At 39.4% G+C, this 11,613-nt stretch overlaps 1 protein-coding gene across 1 annotated transcript; it reads left to right on the forward strand.

Moving 5' to 3' along the window:
* Positions 1-146: 146 nt before the first annotated feature.
* On the forward strand, positions 147-11,076 carry LOC125481547 (O-acyltransferase like protein-like; the record flags this gene model as incomplete). The annotated part of the gene is made up of 6 exons (XM_048593251.1): positions 147-288; positions 383-627; positions 3,651-3,722; positions 7,618-7,788; positions 8,934-9,036; positions 10,975-11,076. Coding segments are annotated over 6 exons (835 nt in total), but the record flags the coding sequence as incomplete, so codon positions are not given.
* Between the last annotated feature and the right edge of the window lie 537 nt (positions 11,077-11,613).

Raw genomic sequence — 11,613 nt, forward strand, 5'->3', positions numbered from 1 at the left:
ATTATTACTGTTCCAGTTACTGTTTTAAGTACAAATGTGGACAATAGGAGTTGGTGTTAATTTATGACTTTTATTAATCTACATAGAGTCAAATCTACATTTCTGTTATTAAACAATAAACCTTTAGCTTTGTTTTCTACTTTCAGGTTTTTTCAAGTACCAGAACATGTCTTTCACATCCCCTTCTCCAGTATTATCATTCCTTGTGACTAACAATACATACCGAGTGAAAAGTGTGTTTTGCCAAAATAACGTTCCTAATGTTGATGTCTTTGTCGGTGTTTGTATGTACGTATTACACATACATAGTATCGTATGACTTAGTATTACACTTCCATATTTTACATGGAGAATGTCTCATAAGATCTTTTTTCTAAAACAGGTTTGTTGTTATTCTTTTCATTATCATGACCATATCTGGGACAATTTTTATTACAATAAAAGAGTGGAAGAAAAAATCAGCTGGTAACAAACTGAAGGATAGTTTAAGTTTAGCTCACAAGCACTATGGGACAGTTTCATTTTATAAAATAAATGGTCAGCAATTACAAGTAAATACCCCAAAATCCAAGTTTGATTCGCCAGAACATAATCCGATGGAAACAACAGAAAATAATAATGGAGTAGGTAAGATGTATTTAACTTTATAGTAACATATTGATGAAATGGATGTTATGTTATAATTTAATGCAAATTGTTTTTTTTTCATTCTTTCATAGATATGAGTGTCACTAGCAAGGACATTATTTGTTTTCCTTACTGAGCTTAAATTTATAATATGAAACTACCTTAATACTACCTTAAGTACTAAGTTGGCATGGGGTCACATGGATGGTTGTTATGCTACATTTGTGGCTGAAAAGGATTATTGGGCAGAACAGAGATTTTGCTGTAAATGACGTGGATGTACCTACAAGAATACTTCACTTCCAATCGATAACTGCAAATTTCACTTGTATTTTGTAAATAAGCTACACACAGTTAAGCAGGGATCAGATTAGAAATCATAGGATATTTTCCCTTTGATGATCAAATACAAAACCAGTATTGCAGATTGGCTGCCCTTGAGAGAAACTGCCTGATTTTTAGTGGATTACCAGAAATAAACTGCCTGATTTGCAATGGCTCACTTGAAAGAAAATGACTGATTTTCAGTGGATCACTGGAAAGAAACTACCTGATTTTCAGTGGATCACTGGAAAGAAACTACCTGATTTTCAGTGGATCACTTGAAAGAAACTACCTGATTTTCAGAGTCATAGAGATATACAGCATGGAAACAGAGACTTCGGTCCAACTTGTCCATGCTGACCAGATATCCTGTATAAATTTAGTCCCATTTGCCAGCATTGGGCCTGTATCCCCCTAAATCCTTCCTATTCATATACCCATCCAGATGCCTTTAAAAATGTTGTAATCATATAAGCCTCAACCACTTCCTCTGGCAGCTCATTCCATACATGCACCACCCTTTGCGTGAAAAAGTTGCCCCTTAGGTCCCCTTAATATCTTTCCCCTCTCACCTTAAACCTATGTCCTTTAGATTTGGAAACCTCCACCTCAGGGAAAAGACCTTGACTATTTACCTTATCCATGCCCCTCATGATTTTATAAAACTCTATATGATCACTCTTTAGCCACCGATGCTCCAGGGAAAACAGCCCCAGCCTATTCAGTCTCTCCCCATATCTCAAACACTCCAACCCTAACACCATCCTCGTGAATCTTTTCTGAACCCTTTCTAGTTTCACAACATCATTCCTATAGGAGGGAGACGAGAACTGCAGGTAATACTCCAAAATTGGTTGAACCAATGTCCTATACAGCTGTGACCTCCCAACTCCTATATTCCTGCACTGATCAATAAAGTCAAGCACACCAAACACCTCTTCACTATCCTATCTACCTGTGACTCAACTTTCAAGGAACTTTGAACCTGCACTCCAAGGTCTCTTTGTTCAGCAACACTCCCCTTGAGAGAAACGACATGATTTTCAGTGGAACATTTGGAAGAAACTGCCTGAATTTCAGTGGATCACTTGAGAGAAACTGCCTGATTTTCAGTAGATCACTTGAGAGAAATTGTTTGATTTTCAGAAGCTCTCATAAGCTAGTTATCTGCTATGCCAATTTTACACTATAACAGCAAGTTGAAAATCCCCCAAAGTCATAATGTTGTAAAGTTAAAATGACTTTAGTCACTGCAGTAGTAAATTTGGTTAACACATAGCTCTGGATATTTAATTATTCTTTCCCTAAATTGTTACATTATTATTGTATTCTGTAATCCAGCATTATAAGCAAATCTGTGAGAGGTATCATCTATGCTGCTTATGACTGAGTCTTTAAAACATTATTAGTAAAAGGAATATTATCCTTAATGTGATACTATTGAGTAAATCAGAGCCTGAAGGCATTATCACATAATTGTTTTATCGCACAAAGCAAGCCATCTGAGCATGGAACTGGATTTTCACAGATTTAGGGAAAACTCTGCAGATCTTTAAACATAATAGACAGGATTCGATTCCTGGCACCCTCAATTTTCAACATTGCAGAAAGAATGGGGTTGGTGCACATAACTATCCCACTCCCTATCAACGGGACCTGGCCAAATCCACTGCAGGGATAGGCACCTCTTATAGCACTCTAATTTTCCTAGAATTGGATCAGGTTTTAAAGCACGTGTGGTTCACAGCCCCTTAGAGGTGATTATCTGGATGATGAAAATTTTGTAAAGTAAGCTCAATAAACTTTACCGATTCCCCATCCACCCCCATGCCAACCTCTGACCTTTTGCAAACCACCATGCCAACCTCATGCCCTCCGTGCTAACCTATGGAGGTAGATACAGGGGAGATGTCAGAGATAGGTTCTTTACTCAGAGAGTGGTAGGGGCGTGGAGTGCATTGCCGGAGAGGGTAGTGGAGTCGGCCTCATTAGGGACATTTAAGCAGCTATTAGATAGGCATATGGATGATAGTATAAGGAAGGGGTGGAGGTTAGATAGACCTTAGAATTAGGGTAAAAGTTCGACACAACATCGTGGGCCAAAGAGCCTGTACTGTGCTGTACTGTTCTGTGTTCTACGTTCTATGGCATTTCCATCGCAATTCATCTAATTTACACTCTGTTCAGTGGAGTTGATGGCATTGAAGACCCTGGTTGCCCTCTACAGGCAATGTTTCACATTCATAAGTGCATCCTGAACCTTTTGGAGTTGGGCACTTATTCTTCTCTTCTTCCTCCTTCTTAACCTTGGTAATACTTGTATAGCTTCGGGGGTAAGTTGGTCATGAAAGTACTGATCTGTGAAAAAAGATTAGGAATGAGATGTTTGATTCCACTTGAGATCTTGACACAGTTAAGCTACCTTTAGGACCCCTACCAGGCTGCTCATATCTTGAATGAAAGCTTCCCTGCAGCCATGGTGAGGTGCATCGTCTATGATCCATGAATGGTTTCCCTCTTCTTCATTCTGTCACATGAAATACAATTGGAGCTTTTGAAGCCTTGGTGCTTACTTTGTCTTCAATGCATTAGCACAACCTGACTCTTTGTTGCTTTCATTATCCTCTCTGATACAGCCCTTCAAACATAGGATTGACAGCATGCATTAATGGTTTCATCTCCATGTCCTTAACTTGCAGATAAACGTGTCTGGGAATGCTCCAGTACAGCTGAACATGGAATAGCCCCTGCCATCACCATCACCAGAGCTGGTGAGTCTTAGGTGCCTTTCTTCTCAGAGCTAAATGAATCACAGGACAAGGTTGGGACGTTGATGTTAGGAGTTGATAGAGTTTAATCTCCTTTATTCTGCAGAGTAATTCACTTCAGTGCTAAGGTTGTAAGGGAGTGCTGGAGCCATACTATTTTTTACTTTCTGTTTTGAATCTCTCTGAAGGGCAGGATCTCAGGCCCGTCCAATTTGTCCTGCACATTCTCTGTGAAGCCATCTTTTTGCATGACAGTTTTGGAAAGAGATGATGCGTGCATGTCTCACTGCTGTAGGAAGGATGTTGTGAAACTTGAAAGGGTTCGGAAAAGATTTACAAGAATGTTGCCAGGGCTGAAGGGTTTGAGCTGTAGGGAGAGGCTGAAAAGACTGGGTCTGTTATCCCTGCAGCACTGGAAGTTGAGGGGTCACCAGATAGAAGTTTATAAAATCATGAGGGACATAGATAGGGTGAATAGCCAAGCTTTTTTTTCCCAGGGTAGGGGAGTCCAAAACCAGCTGTCATAGGTTTAAAGTGAGAGGGGAATTGTTTGAAATGGACCTAAGGGACGACCTTATCATGCAGAGGTTGTGCATGTATCGAATGAGCTGCCAAAGGAAGTAGTGGAGGCTGGTACAATTACAACATTTAAAAGGCATCTGGATGGGTATATGAATACAAGGGTTTAGAGGGATATGGGCCAAATGCTGGGAAATTGGATTAATTTTGGATATCTGGTCAGCGTTGGTGAGTAGGACTGAAGGGCCTGTTTCCATGCTGTAAATCTCTATGACTCTTTGACTCTAAATATTTAATCTAATTCATTCAGCCTTCACCCATTGCCCATCACTACACTTTTCTGCAATCACTGCTGATCAACTTCTTACTATTCCCCATGACTATTGGCCTTTTCACTATCAGGCTTCATATATCTGCTCTTCCTCCTGATCCCACTTCCATCCAGAACCCCATGCCCAGCCTTAGCCTTACACCACCTCTTACTTATTCACCTATTCTTTGTCCTCCTCTAGAGCACCTGATTACTCCATTGTGTTTCCCATCGTAAATAAGCAACTCCTACACTTTCTTAAACAAAAACAGAAATTGCGGGAGAAACTCAGCAGGTCTGGCAGCATCATGACAGTTCTGAAGAAGGGTCACTGGACTCAACATGTTAACTCCATTTTTCTCTTTGCACCAGACCTGCTGAGTTTTCTCATTTCTGTTTTTGTTTCAGATTTCCAGCATCCACAGTTCTTTGTTTTCTTCTCTGCTCTCTTGTCCACCTCACCCAGAGCACTGTAATTCTCCCTTCTGCATCCCTGTTTTCCCCTCCCATTCCCCAGGATCCTTCCAGTCCCCCTCACAGTCACACACTAAGTTTCATTTATTACTGTTATTTTCCTACCTAACCCACTTTTGTGTGAAACTTTTGAATTAAGCATCCTTTTGAATTAAACCCCATTTGGGATTAAGCTCCACTTGCCTGCCCCAGTCAGGTTTTCTGGGATCGTGGTTTCTTCACTTGAACAGGCTTGTTGCCAGAGTCATCTCCAAACCTGACAATCTAAGTGTTAAAGAACGACAAGCAAGACTGCATATGACTGAAGCTTCTCATGTGTTGATTGATCTGGTCAGCCTTCAATCTTACAGTGGATGTACTTAGGCAAAAAATGCTTGGTTATGAAGGAACCATGTTACAGAATAAGTTTGTAATCACAATGGCTTGGAAGGTGAAGTTTACGCAGCCATGCACAGACATTGTATATTTTATATATAGTTGGTTTTATGAGCACACCTTCCGTTTTTGGGGAGCAAGATAGTGCCTGTGAATGGAATCCAGCCAGGGTGAGGTGTTAATATGTAATGATGGAATGCTAATGAGTGCAAGAGATGTTCTTGATCATGAAAGTCAGGAAAGCCGACAAGCCTGAAAGGTTCTGAGAATTTAGTACCAAAACTTTGTTGCATCATTCAGAAACAAATATTTTGCCTCCATCCAATGAAATTCTTCCACATGCCTTTGCAAGTGCTTTGTGTGAACTCTTAGTCCATAAGATATAGGAACAGTATAAGGTGATTCAGCCTGATCGAGTCTGCTGTAACATTCAATCAAGGCTGATATCTTTCTCAACTGAATTCTCCCCATAACCCTTGATCCCCTAACTAATCAATAATTATCTATCACTGTCTTCAAGCCAGTCAATGACTTGGCCTTCTCAACCTTCAGTGACAATGAATTACTCAGATTCACCATCTTCTGGCTGAAGAAATTCCTCCTCATCTTAGTCTTCTCTCCTATCTATCAATTTGAGATTTATTAACCTAATTTAAATTCTACCAGCTGCTGCAGTGGAATATGTGCCCAAAACATAAATCTTATGTCTGGATTGCAAATCCTGAAACATCAGCATTATGCCACCATCTCCCCACTTGACATTTCTTTATCTTGTTTCAATTGTCAATAAGTATTGATTATTTAAGAAATAGTTTCAGGAGAAAAAACTAATAGTAAAGCCATGTTTTATCTTGGATATCCCAGTATCAACAAAATAATGGATGTTTGGACTGTTGGTCTTGTACAACTCTTATGTACCATAATCTCTCATAATCCCAAACATAAAAAGTATGTTTTTAAAACACAAAGTTTTACCTCTGAAACACGTAAATTATGCAATCAAATATCTGCAACACATTACAAGCTTTCCTTACCTTTCTGTGTCATTTTTTAATTTGGTATTGTCTTAACTTTGGCAAATGATCCTAACTGAGTTAAAATGGCTTGAATTTTTCTTGAAACGGCAAAGACTTTAGATTACAGAAAATGCTGGGAACTGCTCATCATGTCAGGAAACATCTTTGGAGCGAGAAGCAATTAATGTTAACATTTCAGGTCACTAATCCTGATCATAACAACCTTGTTTTAACACACATTTAATTATCCAATTCTTTAATAACAAAAACAAAGTTGCTGGAAAAGCTCAGCAGGTCTGGCAGCATCTGTGAAGGCAAAAACAGAGTTAACGTTTCGGATCTGGTGACCCTTCCTCAGAACTGACATTGGCTGGGAAAACTTCAGTTTATATGCAGAAAAAAGGGAGGGGAATGGGGTAGGGAGTAAATGATAGGATAGAGCCGAAAGAAAGAGAAGAGCAGTTGGACAGACAAACAGTTATTAACGATCAGGCTGGGAGGGTGAATAGTTGTTAATTTTCTGCTTGGGAGCCCTGCAGCCTCCCGGGCTCAATATAGAGTTCAATAATTTTAGGGCCTAAACTCTCCCATGTCCTAGCCCCCTACCCCACACACCAGGCCTTGTTACCACATGACCTGCCGTTACACACCACCTGTTGTTAGTTACTAATATGTCCATTAACAACTATTCACCCTCCCAGCCTGATTGTTATCAAATTTTTGTCGTTCCAACTGCTCTTCTCTTTCTTTAGGCTCTATCCTATTGTTTACTCCCTACCCCATCCCCCTCCCTTTATTCTGCATATCAACTGACATTTTCCCAGCCAACATCAGTTCTGAGGAAGGGGCACTGGACCCAAAACGTTAACTCTGATTTTTTCTTCACAGACGCTGCCAGAGCTGCTGAGCTTTTCCAGCAACTTTGTTTTTGTTCCTGATTTACAGCATCCGCTGTTCTTTCAGTTGTTATCTAATTCTTTAAATCTTACTAGGTTAATTTTTCTTCATCCATTTGATATCAAACTTGCCAGTAAAACTAGTGTGGAAGCAAGACATTGCTGAAGTTAAAAGAAGCAAGATGATAAATGAGGAATTACTTGGAGCACTGGTTCTTTGAATAAAAAGACACTACAGTAATTTACAGTAAACATCATGGTACTAAAAACACTAAAATTGTTTTTTCCATGTTATTTGGTCTTTGCAGATTTCTTCAACTGGATACTGACAAGCTTTGCCATACAAAATAGTGTCCCTGCCCTGTTTCGCGCTAAGAACACTGTGAGATCATATTCAGTGATAAATGGGATCCGAGTGCTGAGTTTGCTCTGGATAATTTCAGGACATGTCTGTCATTTCATTTTATTTAATAATCTAGGTACAATAGATTATACTAAGCTTACCTGTGCATGTGTGTCTTTTTGTATATTTTATATTGTCGATTTTGAAACATTCACTTAGAATAGAGGGAAAATTTGACAGAAAAATATTAATAGTACTCCTAATTAAAAAAGATTGGGTTGTCATGGTCTACTTCTGTAAATAAACTTTTGTTATATGACATGCAGGCAAAGTGACAATGGAAGTATAAAGTTAATAGGTGCCATGTTTAAAAGGAATATTTTCTCCAGCAATTAACTGATATCTATAATTGAATTTCAAGCAAAGCAATTAATTGGTTTTGATAAATCTTTCAAAGGTAGCTCAGATAAATATCTATTTCAGACATTGAAGGTTTTGGCAATAAGGACAATAACAGATTACCATCCACTCTAGGGAGCATCAGGAATAATATTCTTCATTTGTGATTCTAAAGCAGAGCAATATGTTATATTGGCCATGTAAAATGATTCGCCCTTATTCAGCCAATTTGATTTTCTGTCTGTTAATATTTTTAATCAGTAAATGAGCACAAAAAGATAAAATTAGTTCTGTGATGTTCACTTGCTACTGGTACTGAGGGTATTTCACTTGCAGAATACAGCGAGCAGAGTTAGACTATATATTGCAAGAAACTGTCATCATTCAGTGTCTTTGGGGATTGGAGAAAAACTTTTAGAGATTTACATTCTTGAAAATTATATTTGCTGTAGGTTTCATTTCTCAGCAGATTGAGCGTATTGGGTATAATACTTGAGAGGTCAAAATGTACTAGGTCATAGAAGATGTCAAGCCATATTCTCTAAGCTTTATGTGAAGCAAATAGCTTGCTCCGTATGCTTATACCATACTTAAAAAATCATACATTTATCAGAGATAGTAGGAACTGCCGATGCTGGAGAATCTGAGATAACAAGGTGTAGAACTGGATGAACACAGCAGGCCAGGCAGCATCAGAGGAGCAGGAAAGCTGACTTTTTGGGTTTTTTCTGAAGAAGGGTCCAGACCCGAAATGTCAGCTTTCCTGCTCCTCTGATGCTGCCTGGCCTGCTGTGTTCATTCAGCTCTACACCTTGTTATCGCATACATTTAACGGATCGACTTTAATAACCTCAAAAGTATATTTTTGTTCATTTCTTTTAGATAATCCAGTACAGTGGTTGGTGTCTGTCCCAAACAATGTCCTTTATATTTTCTCTCTTGGCGGTCCATTCTACTTGGCAGTGGATAGTTTGTTCCTGATTAGGTGAGTTAAACAGTTTCATTGTAACAGGTGAACTGTGGTGTAACCTTTACTGCTTTAGTAACCCCTCACCGGCAAAAAAAAATCACAGGGCAACCAACTGGACCTGTTCTGACACTGACGAGGAAAAGGAGAAGAATTTGGTTATGATTACTGACAGTTCACTAAACATTACTTATCATCAACAAGCTAATCAAGTACTGGGATCCTCAATGTTTGTTCCTCAAGGCTGAATTAAATTCTGTTTCACATTGTGTGTATCACTGGTGAAGATGTATTTTAAATATCACATGAAACATGTCTGACACACAGTCCTAGAGAAGATTACACTGCAGTTCCATTCTTGTTTCTCAATTGGGAGATTGTGTCTGATACATTTCTGCATTATGTCAGTAAAATGTCAGGTATTAGTCTTTCTGGCAATCTGATGATGATTTAGATTGTCTGTGACTTCAGACTGGCAAATGTATTTATTGTTTTGAAGGTGATGCAAAATGAGTGCATTTTCTCTCTGAGTATATACCACTGCTAAGTAGCTGGATGAGCAATCCATTCATCCTAGGAAGTACACATGATTAGTCCAAGCATCAAGTTTTCTTCTGGGCATTGCTGGCTGGGCCAGCATTTATTGCCCGTCCCTAGTTGCACTTGAGAAGTTGGTGGTGAGCTGCCTTCTTAAACTACTGCGGTACATGTGTTGTAGGTAGACCCCCAATGCAGTTAGGTAGGGCATTCTACGTTTTTGACCCAGCAACTTTGAAGGAATAGTGATATATTTCCAAGACAGGATGGTGAGCAGCTTAGAGGGAAACTTGCAGGTGGTGGTGTTCCCATGTATCTGCGGTCTTTGTCCCTCAAAATGGATGTGAGTTTGGAAGTTGCTGTCTAACATGCTCTTCAGCATGTTTCTAATGTTGTGGGTTAGCTCGGGGTCTCTGATTAGTATCGGAAGTTCTGAAGAGTGCAATGGGAACAAGGAATGAATCAGATCAATCCAATTGTCATTATAGGGCAGCATCATTTCAGCCAAAGTGTAACAAAAAGGAAAAGTGGTCACAAGCTTCACACAGGTGAACAACAGGCATGAGGTAGACTGCAGGATATAAAGGTTAGGGTGTACCAGCCAATGAACCCTATGCTTGAGTATGCCAAGCTATGTGAGGTCAGTTACAGGTCACCTTATTTAAGTAATGCTACTGAATTCCTTCACAACTGGGAGCGGATCCTACACACCCATCAAACAGGAGAGATTGCTTCCTGTGGCAATACCTAGCTCTCTGTACTTGGCAAAGCAGCCTTTTAAATTCCAGGCTGCATCTATTAACACTCAAAAACTATGGACAGCTTGCCCCAGACATCTTATTGGCCCTGATCCTGTAGTCTGTGGATCATCAGAGTCAAGATGCATGACTGAAGGTGTACTTTGAGACACTGCTGTCATCCTGATATGCTGATGCAATCCTAATTGAACTTTCCATGGGCAATTCCCCTTATGCCTGGGTCACTCCACAGATGGTTTCCACTTCTACTGACTGAGAAGCCTCTTCTCACATGGTGCATCTCCCTACTGCATTTCCATCAGACTGTGGCTCAGCAAATTCATAGCAGGAGGACCCTCTCCAGGGTACCTTCCCTTGGACAAAGCTGATATTGTCTAGACCTGATTGAGACAAGTAGAGAAGGCTATCATACTTGATGTATCTGGTCCCTTGGCAGGAATGACCAGTGCATAGTCCTTGTGGGATAAAGTCCTGTCTTCACACTGAAGAAACTGTACAATTATATTACAGTTAAGAATGATCAAAGTATTGTGACAGCCTGTTAAATTAGATACTAAGACATTAACCTTTGGTAATTTTAATAAGCAAGAATAATCCTATGTGGTTAAGAATACAACAGTGACCATGAACAAATGCCAATTTGTATTATGGTCTTTTTCAGTGGTTTGCTGAGTGCAAGAACACTATTAAATATGCATCATCAACCTGAAAAAGGTCTGACCTTCAAAATTCTAAAGGACTATGTTATTAGGAGATTACAGAGGTAAGGTGCTGTTTAATATCATTGGCCAGCTAACAGTTTAAGCACCAATGCTTCAGCTATTGCTGCATTGTTAGAGATGCTGCCTTTCCAATGGAACATTAAACAGAAATATTTTCTGTCGTTTTAAATGGATGAAATAGATTCCCTCCGTATCTGTTCAAAGAAGCAAAGGAAAGTTCTTTCTAAATGTTCTCACCAATATCTACCACTGATAATACAACTAATCCCTCGGTGAAGTTTCATAATTTATTAAGGTCCAGGCAGGATACCTCAGATCATAAAGCACCCATGTGAGGGGGAATGAGCTAGCTCTTTTTCTTTATTCACTCACTCCCTCAGTTGGCCACAACAAACTTAATTTGAAAAGGATCCCTTCCATTTGGATACCCTTCTCCCTGACCAAATAAACTTATGTTTCAAAAGCAGCCAATTTAACCAGGCTTCCTTAACTTAACAAAGCGTGTGTTTATTAGTTACTAAATGCATTAAGAAATGTCTCCCTGCTATAAAAAGGATGTTGTGAAACTTGAAAAGATT

This window comes from Rhincodon typus, unplaced genomic scaffold (assembly GCF_021869965.1).
Source record: "Rhincodon typus isolate 14 unplaced genomic scaffold, sRhiTyp1.1 hic_rhity00002559, whole genome shotgun sequence".
Taxonomy (NCBI): domain Eukaryota; kingdom Metazoa; phylum Chordata; class Chondrichthyes; order Orectolobiformes; family Rhincodontidae; genus Rhincodon; species Rhincodon typus.